The sequence below is a fragment of the Drosophila guanche genome, unplaced genomic scaffold (genome assembly GCF_900245975.1).
Source record: "Drosophila guanche unplaced genomic scaffold, DGUA_6, whole genome shotgun sequence".
Taxonomy (NCBI): domain Eukaryota; kingdom Metazoa; phylum Arthropoda; class Insecta; order Diptera; family Drosophilidae; genus Drosophila; species Drosophila guanche.
This window is the reverse complement of record NW_022995754.1, coordinates 3,784,601-3,794,261: the sequence shown is the minus strand read 5'-3', so window position 1 is coordinate 3,794,261 and position 9,661 is coordinate 3,784,601. Positions and strand designations below refer to the sequence as shown.

Below are 9,661 nucleotides of genomic sequence, written 5' to 3'. Positions count from 1 at the left end.
AGCTACATACACATATATTCCGATATTGATGATGCTCTCTAAATGTCTATTTCAGATGCCACCGATTAGCCCAATGCCCCAATGGAACTTTAACTTTAACCCATTGCTGGGCACGTGGCATGGGAATGGTTTCTCTTGGGACTGCTGGGACTTCTCCCGAGGCAGTGGTCGGTCTCTCTGTGGTTGCTATTTTTGGTTAGTTGCGCTCGCTCTCGATCGCGAAAAGCAGAAGACACCGTAGCGAGCAGAGAGGCAACAGCAGCGTTTGCGTACGGATCGGCAGTCCGCCGTAGCACAGATTCGGCCTTTCAGTAGAAATTCATTGGCCGCACAAATCGCATCGGTGGATCGGTGGAAAATCCGAGAGAGTAGAGCGAGTGTAAGCAGACAGCCATTAAAAGAAAGGCAGGAAAGACATACTCCAACAGATCAGATCAGATGTGGATCACTGGCTGGCAAAATACGCAAAAATTGAATGGTTAAAATAAATAAATAAATGAATTTTCGGTGGCAACGTACCATCACAACACATGGCAAAGAGTGCAGTGCGCGTTTCAGATTCCGATTCTGATTCCGATTCGCAAACAGATTCACAAACAGATTCCTGTATCCCATAATGAAAAATGCCCAAAAAAGATAAGACAAAAATTAACAAAATTATTTTGAAAATAACCTGAAGCAAAAGACTCATTAATTTTCCAATATCGTGTCAGGGTGAAAGCAAAAGAACGAGGAAAATAAAAAAAAACAAAAAAACCAAATGAAGGTATCTGACGGATGCGCGAGACGGTGTGCTGTAATTTTAAACGCATTTCATGCGCTTGTTTTGACATTGAAATGAAATAACCATTAAAATAGGATAATTAAAACGGAGCAACACAGACACAACGGATACGAGATACACCTGAGAGAGAACACAAACATCAACGGGGAAGGAACTCAAACAGTGAGCTAAAGATGACGACGCGTGGCATACGCCGTAAGAAGTCGACGCTGACGGAGTTGAAGATAGCCGTGATTGGGGCACCCAGTGTTGGAAAGAGCGGTAAGAAACAGTTGCAAGTAGTACTTCGGCAGACCAGACACACACATCCGATAGATACTTGTGGCATGGATGCCGAGCAACAACAGCAAATTAGTTGAGCAATCGCTGAATCGTGTATATTTAGACTGTTGTTTGTTTTGTTTATAAAGTGGCAGCACACATGCAGACACTCACAGACATGTATCTGCTGTGTGTGTGTGTGTGTGTGTGTGATTGTGGATGCCACTACAAATGTATCTGGCCTGGCACTTTGGCCATTGCCTTGCCGCTTTAATCGCTTTTCCACCGTTTGATTTGACAAGCAATGCTGCGCCTTTGCCTTCTGCCTCGGACCAGAGCCATGCCCTAATTTATGATGAGCCCCAAATGAGCACATCGTCGAACAGAGATCGGAATGATGCTTCGGGGGGCATGGATCATTGGCAACGAGACGTTGCATATTTCTTCGTTGCGGGCGACTTAGCTTGAAATTAATGTTCCCCGTGTCAGCCGTCACGTCTGGCCATTCCAAAAGCATCGAAATAATTTTAATTTGTAACATTTTGTTAGGCACCCATGATCCCCGCGTGTAAATTTATTCCTCCGCCATGCAATCCGGCTGTCAACTTCGGGTTACACCTGCGTGCGATATGTTGCCGCCTGCCGCATAATTCCGAGTGCAAAAAAAAAAGCCAGAGACTGGCAGCAGATCGTGGACAGTGGAGCCGCCTGAATTATGACTAGAAAAAATGCCTCACTAATAAATATAATGTGCAAAGGCAAAAAGGAAAAGACAGCAAACGAGACAGCGTGGCATGCAGCAAGTTGATGTCTGGGCGGGGGCATACATAGATGACAGATGAATGAGCTACGCATCTGGCTGGGCTGAGTTATGGATGAGGTCTGACACTCGCAAGTGATGGGCTCCCATTTCAAAATGAAAAGTTTGAATGAAAGATGAGTTAGAGTGCAGCAATGACCAGCCATCAAAGTGTCATGGAAATACTTGCTGGAGTCAGTTTTTCTTAGCAGATTTCCCACTCTTACTCCCTATTATCACCTTCCCTTTTAGCCATTTTCTCCAATTAAATTTGGCCAAAAGTTCTTGGCAATAAAATAGAATTTAAGAACAAATTCTTAATAAATTTATAACCACAGTTTTTAATATCATGCCGCCAGAATCTCACAAATATTTAATGTCTATGGAAGTGTGTATGGGTAGTATTTGTCGGCGGGGGTGGCAATTAAAACGCCCACAAATATACACCCATTGCCCCCCGAAAAATTCCCCGTGCACGCATAAACACGATCAGTGCCCAGCAGAAGACAGAGCCAGCAGCCACCCAGCCAGCCATTTGCCATTTTTGCGTCGTGTGTCGAAAAATTTAAACGTTGACCTCGTGGAAAATAAAAAGTGAGAAAAATTCGGAAAACATAAATTAAAAGCAGTCGTTGGCCGAGTATGTGGTGTTGGGAAAATAAATGATGAAAATGTCGTTAAAAAAAAAAGTCGCAAAGCAGCCAAGGCAACCCAGGCGCCCCTTAGCCGACACCAAAATACACACATCCAGCACTCTGTCATCGTGAGCCTTTGCTAGAAGTGGCGCCTGAGGTTTGGGTGCCCAGCGGCTCGACAGCTCGACCGTTTTTTAGTTCCGAGTTCAAAGCACTTGCATAGGAAATGACCAAAGACCAGGCAGGCCCTAGCACCGGGCACAGGGCAAACACCCTCCCCCACCCGTCTAAAGCCTACTTCAACGTCCACGCGACACGCAACATTAGGGCTCAGTACTTTTTGTTGTTTTGCAGTGGTGTTTGCCGCGGCTGCGGGTTTATTAACCCCACAAGGGGCATACAAGCGAGTATTCCACCTGCAGTTGTCCTGTCCCCGTGCAGTCCATTTGGACTGTGCTTCCACTTCACGCTCGCTTAAGTGCTGACCCAAATCCTAGGCACAAGCGCGAGGGTGTCTCGGGGCAGCAGGGCGTTACCCTGGTTTACACCTGATCTGCGCGAATGATAAAGCGACTCAAAATTAAATTCATGTTACGTAAATGGTTTGTGCTTTTTCGTATTTGATTGCAGCTCTAATTGTGCGCTTTCTAACGAAGCGTTACATAGGGGAGTACGATCATCAGACGGAGAATCGCTACAAGCACGAGGCCATGGTTGACGGTGAGCCGGTGCTCTTCGAAATACTCGACACATGTCCCAAGGTGAGTTTTTAGCCACCAAATAAGAATGTTTTCCACTCACCTGCTTGTCCCTCCCAGGCCGATGATGAGTTTCCCAATGCCGCGGAGCTGGTGCAGTGGGCAGATGGTTTGCTCCTCGTCTACTCCATCACGGATCGCAAGAGCTTCAATTATATACGCCGTGCCAAGTCGGATCTGCAGTCGGACACGCCCGTTCAGCTGTGCGCCAACAAGGTGGACATGGTGCATCTGCGGCAAGTGAGTCGCGATGAGGGCGAGATTCTCGCCAAAGACTTTGAGTGCAAATTCAGCGAAGTCTCCGCCGCCGATCATGTCGATCAGGTGGCCGAAATCTTCAACGAACTCTGCAAGGAGGTGCTCGCCTCCAAGCGCAAGTCCAAGCAGAGTCTTCTGGAGCGCATGCTCGGCGGCGCCCGACCCTACAGCCGGGGGAAGAGCGACAGCAATTTGCCAAAAGACTGACACTGAACTGCTAAATTCGTGGAGATAGCTTATAAATTTAGCGACTATTTTTGTATATCTAATAAATATAGAAAAAAAGTAAACATAAGTTGGTGTATAAAAGAAAGGTGGCGAAAACAGGCAAAACGTCCGTGCAAATTCAGGTTTGTAAGGTAAAATGCACCTCGTGTCCAAACACACCATGATATACCGCACAAAAATACCCCAGAAATATACCGAAATAAGATTTTCAAGATACTGCAAACATACCAAGTCGCAAATCATTTTCCTCGATTTTTATATTCTTTTAAATGCTACCAGCTAACTAGGACTTTCAGGCCTGAAACTATAATTTTATTCAATTTGTCAATCAATTTTGCACAAGATAAAAGAGGCATTGATTGCCTGAGATTTCAAACAATTTCCTAATTCGATGATCTACTTAAGAGTACGAGAAATTAATTTTACGGCGCACAGCTGTTTATTTGTGTTGTTTCATGGCAGTCAGCGTTTGTCTGTACTGAAAACCAAATGACCAAAGCTGCGCGATATACATAAAGCGCTTTCAGCGAAAGCACATGTAAAGTTCATTCGAGAAATGTATGCAGAGGTTAGGTAAAATACGTGTAAAAATGTTACAGAGGCGATATACAGCACTGCTGCAGAACATTCAACATTTCCGTTATTTTAAGATCTGAAATATCCTACAATAATTGACTCCCGGTCCAACGGCTCCCCCTGATCCACCACTCCTCCTCCTCCTTCTTTTTAATTACGAAGAAGAACCTTCTGACAGCCCTTGCAGTAGAGCTGAGCTTCGCGACGCTTCACCGAAGCCTGTTTCATCTTCAGCGCAACATAGGCGATACCCAGAGCGGCCAGCGTGGCCTTGGCAACCTGTGCAGAGGATAACCCAGATCAGGGAAAAACCCTTTGAGTGGGAGGGGACTGGGAGTACTCACGTTAGCACGTCCGCGTATTGTGTAGCTGTTGAAGTGATCCGTGAAGTTGTACCGTTCGGACATCTTGAGTTACTTGAGTTTGTGTACTCAATCGGGTTGATTTAATATTTGTTTGCTCTTCTTTTGCTGTTTGTCGAATCAAAAGAAAAGTTAGACAAAGCCTGCCCCGCACTTCTGAGAGTTCGGGAAGTGATTCTGTACCCTATAATTTCAGCACCCTTCTGAATAGTGCCTTTGTGGCACTCGCTACTTGGATAAATCTCCAAGTTTCTTGCAAATCCTCGCAAGTGACTCACGCGTGCTCTTCTTTCAACAAATTAACGCCTAATCGTTAGCCAATAAAACACCCAACAAATTAGCGCAAAATCTTTATCAGATGGAATGTGATTCCCGGTCCAAGTGACGGACCAACCTTTGTCTCTCTATCTGCCTGGGAAAACTTCCGGCACGATGGCGCGTGTGGCACGACTTTTAATTAGCCAGAGTCAACAAGTGGGCCAGTGAAGCGTGTAAATCTACTTAAAACTTTTTGGCTCTAGGCTCGACTCATCATCTGCTTGGAGCTGTACCTACACCAGCGACAAACAGCGAAATCATCTCACAGTGGACGCTGTTGACATTGCGTCAGCTCTCTTTTCTGTCTTCGCGACTGTTGCCCCGTTGTATTTGACCAACTAAAACCGAAATATTGACATTGGCAGACGCTCCACATAGCCATGAATGGCGATACCAAATTAACTCTCAAATCGGAATGAATCGCGTGCCATGCCGTGCGGGGCAGTGTGCAATCATTATCGCTCATACGCCCTAGTGGACGGGCCGAGACAAGCCACCTGGCAGCGATAACAACGTCATCGGGCAGACCCGATGGCTGGCTGGCTAACTGGCCGGCTGACTGGCTACTAATGGGAAATTATATGCACAATTTTCTTGCAATTGTCTAACAACATTGACGGTCACATCAACAGCTTGAGGGCATGAAATCTCACAGGTTTTCGCCCAAGTATTTTCATTATTTTTTAATTAGCCATTGCATTTAAAATTCTAATTTTAATTTATTATCGAAAGTGGTCTATCTATCTAACATGCTATAGCCTGGCGGCCCTTGGCTGCTGTCTACTGCTGGCACTTATCTGGGCCAGGTGTCGTTTCCATGTCTCGAATTCCGAGTTGTTTGAACTGTTTAGCCAGTCTCTGTTGCAGCTGTTCCTGGCGTAATTGTCTGCTCAATTGGTGCTGTAATAACTTTTAATTATGGATCGTACGACATTAAGTGTGCTGCTGGCAGCAGGAGAAGCTTTGCATGCTCTACGATTGCCCCTGAAGGTCGATTGTAGGATTCAATGGAAGTTTGGAGATGCTCGGGAGCATCCTTCATGCACTGAAAGTGGGTCAGATTCCACGGATTTCCTCTTTTAATTTATGCATAATTAATGTCTAAATCTATTGCCGGTGTGTTCATGGATAGATCTCTCACGCCCACCACTCCAGTGCCAAGTGCATATTCATGAGGCCAGCTGTTGTGGCTCACAATGCAAATGAGTCTAGCACAAACCCCTGGACAAACACACACCCCTGCAGCAGCCCTAGCTGATAGCTGATATCTCTGATATATGGGGGGAACCTGCAAACCTGTCCGTACTCTAATTAGAGCCAGAGCTATTGCAGTTACTAATACACGATCATTTAAATTAGAATTGGCCAACAGGTGCGCCTCGTAGTGTGCAGTGTGCCGTGGGCTGGCTAACGGTTTGGCTGCAAAAAAAACAAAAATATTAAATTCACACCTCCAGTTTCCCCGTGGCATTCAAAGAGATAAGCGATTACCAGTGGCAACCAGTAGCACCTTTGAGCCGAGACTGGCGTGGCAGCTAAGTATGTTAGTTAGTGTTCTTTTTGAAAAGTTCAAGACTCAAGTTTGTAGTTGCAACTAATTGGGCACGAGAATGCCAAAAAAAAACAAAAAAACACCAAACAAACCCAAAGCCAAAGCCAAAATCCAACAAGAATCCATAAACCCAAAGCAAACATTTGGCCATGCACGCTGTAAGTCATTGACTTTGATTTTCGATTAGCCAAAGCCAACAAAAAAAAATACCACACACAAATCTGGCGCCGCCATAGACATGTTCTAGTTAATTCCTTTGGCTACTGTCAAAGCCAACTGCGCGCACCACCGCCTAACCTTGGCTTTTATTTTGGGTTTGGGTCTTTCGGTATTTTCGGTTTTATGCGGTTTTAATTAGACAAATTTGAAATGCTGCCGCTGTAAATGAAACGTGTTTCGGCTCTGTGCTACTAGCCACTGCTATTTCTTGTCTTTATTTTCTTCTTGGCTTGAACAATTAATGAAAAGTGTTTAATTGCAAAGTGCATTGGGCTTCCGGCAATTAGTCAGGTTCAACAAACCGACTCTGGCTACGACTCTGAGTCGGACGCTCTGTCCCAGAGCGTTTCCTGCAACCCTAACCCATTTGCTCAGTGACCTTGACAGCAGAACCAAAACCAAAAACGATCAAAGAACTTTAATGCACAAGTACTCGTAAAGTGTATGAGAGACCTGGCAGAGCCGGACCTCGGCAAAACGGCACGTAAGCCACTCCAGCGAACGCGCAAAGTCGCGTTTGCAATTGAATCAAGTGCAAATGTTTACACCCATCAAATACAGCACAAAGTAGCAGACCAGGCTGGCCCAGGCAGGCTTTAAAGTCTGACCCAAATCAGTCAGACAATCAGCCAACTAAAGTTGATAAATGCCTCCCTCCTCCACCTGTTAACTAGCCTTAGCCGGCATCTCATTTGATTCGATTTTCATATAAAATCAAATGCCACAATGGAGATTTATCAAATGTCATTAGCTATGGCAAAGTGCCAGACAGGGTATAGCCAATGAGCCATGCAGCTTGTGAATTATGGAGGGAAGAACCCAAGAGCAAATCGCCAAAGAACTACAAAGTCTTACCCACAACAAATCGAACTTTAAACCGCTTTTAATCCACTCAAAAGTCAGCCAAAACACTTCCTTACTTCCTCTGAAATTCCACGTGTTGCAGTTCATCAAACGACTGAAAGATTTAGTGTACTTATGAATATAATTTATTCGTTTATGCGATTATTTAAGTGCAACTTAGTGATACGCGCAGCTGCGCGAGGGCATTCAAGTTTCGATTCATCAACCCTTAACGTTCGGATTTCATATTAATTTCATTTTAATTAAGGCACCGCAACGTGGGCGTTCCCACGGAGTCCGTCCACTCGATATCGCCTGCATTCGATCAGCAGCCGTTAATTGTTGCCATGTTTGCTGCTGTTCTATTAGAATATTCACACACAGCGCCAATTATTATATCACAATATAAACTTAAGTATTCGTATTGTAATTGCCAGATGATAAATACGCTCAGGTGTTACAATATTTCTTTCTAAATTAAAAATAGGCTGAGGTAGGTCATGTTGTCAAGCAGCTGTCGCTTTTGATAATCCACTCAAAAATGTTCAAATGTGCATTTAAATATTTGTTAAATAATCTTCAAGCAACACACAAAAATAACCAACAAAAACTAAATCCAATCTTAATAAGTAAAGTTCTATGCCACTAATTACAGATTGCTCATGTGTAATTAAGCGCTAATTAAGCACTAGAGCTGGCTAATTAAAATAAATTGGCATAAGTTCTCAACTTGAGATTAGAAATAATAAAAACAATTCCATCGAAAGGCCCCATTCCGATGCCATGGCTAATCATGGCCACAGGATCTTTCACTCGTGTCGCTCCCAATTAAAACAAAAAAAAAAGAGCCATAGCTCGGGGCTATGTGCTTATGATTTAAGAACCCATTTATGTACATTCCACGTTCGGTTTTGTGGTCAAGTTTAAACGCTTTCAACTTTTATTAATGCAGACTTTAATTGTATAGAATAGCGATTACATAGTTGTATATTGATATATGGCTATAATAGTTCGATCTGCACGTTCAACAATTTTTCATAATAATAATCTTTTGTATTCTCCAATTGTAAATGTCGTTTTTCTTTCTTATAGAGCTCCACCCAGCTACGCCTGTTTTGGGGGGGGGCCAACTGCGCCTGTTTTGGTGGGGTACCAACTGCATTGCCATTGCGATTGTTTAAATATATTCTGATAAATATGCGATTATGAATAGTTATAGTTTGGTTAACACTTGTTTGGCTTTCGATCAAATTGCAACTACATTGAACAATAACAATAAAATGCTACGCTACATTAACTTTAATTTCATATACGAGTAGGTTATAAATTTAATTCCAATGCTGAATCTACTGGTAAACTTTCGATTGAAATAACTTTTAATTTGTATAATTTATATATAGTATATATTGGTCCAAGGGTTTTTGATTATTCATTTGATTTTTAAGTTCAATATTTGATTAAGTTTGTATATAGAACGATAGCTTGAAGATATTTCTTCCTTTTCTATCAATTTCCTTTTTGCACTCCCATCCTGCTGTTCCTTTAGAGTTTCCTTTGCCTTCAGTAAATATTTGTTCAGGTTTCTTTTTACCATGTACATATTTCTTATTTTCTTTCCATGTTACTCCAATTCCTCTAATTTATCTTTATTCATCCTCTATTTTTTCCACTCTCTTAAAATTAAATTGTTCAATTCCTTTTCTTTACATAAATGATCTAAAAATGTATAATCTTCGTCTAGTTCTAAGTCAATATCTTTAAATTTCAAATAAATATATTCCCTTTTCGTGTCATAAAATGTTCCCTAAACAGAATCAGACTTTAGAGTTTCAAGCTAGAAAGATAAATAAAAATCTAGACAACCAAATTATCAAAATCTAAGCAACCAAAGTTGAAGAACCAAAGAAATAATATGATAAAAAACCAAAGAGTTAATTATTTTTCAATTGCATTTTATATTTTATTAATACACAAAACTTAAATAAAATAATAGAATTTAAACTCTACATACCTACAATACAATACGTAATAGTCATAAGCATAATAATAGATAATAGATAATAATAAT

At 42.4% G+C, this 9,661-nt stretch overlaps 2 protein-coding genes and 1 long non-coding RNA gene across 4 annotated transcripts; 2 read left to right on the top strand and 1 right to left on the bottom strand.

The window, feature by feature from the left end:
- Positions 1-446: 446 nt before the first annotated feature.
- On the top strand, positions 447-3,785 carry LOC117589037 (ras-related and estrogen-regulated growth inhibitor). The gene is made up of 3 exons (XM_034280664.1): positions 447-1,045; positions 3,110-3,240; positions 3,298-3,785. The coding sequence occupies exons 1-3, from the start codon at positions 958-960 to the stop codon at positions 3,700-3,702; spliced, it is 624 nt and encodes a 207-aa protein (XP_034136555.1). The 5' UTR covers positions 447-957; the 3' UTR covers positions 3,703-3,785.
- Positions 3,786-4,139: 354 nt separating this feature from the next.
- Positions 4,140-4,780, bottom strand: LOC117589177 (putative 60S ribosomal protein L33). The gene is made up of 2 exons (XM_034280896.1): positions 4,644-4,780; positions 4,140-4,578 (listed from the first exon to the last, which is right to left on the bottom strand). The coding sequence occupies exons 1-2, from the start codon at positions 4,704-4,706 to the stop codon at positions 4,450-4,452; spliced, it is 192 nt and encodes a 63-aa protein (XP_034136787.1). The 5' UTR covers positions 4,707-4,780; the 3' UTR covers positions 4,140-4,449.
- Positions 4,781-6,380: 1,600 nt separating this feature from the next.
- LOC117589134 lies at positions 6,381-8,898 on the top strand. Of its 2 annotated transcripts, none has more exons than XR_004574190.1 (2): positions 6,381-6,518; positions 8,686-8,898. It is a non-coding gene; the product is annotated as an uncharacterized LOC117589134 (long non-coding RNA). The 2 variants fall into 2 exon arrangements; XR_004574191.1 differs by having other exon boundaries at positions 6,381-6,522.
- The last annotated feature ends 763 nt before the right edge of the window (positions 8,899-9,661 follow it).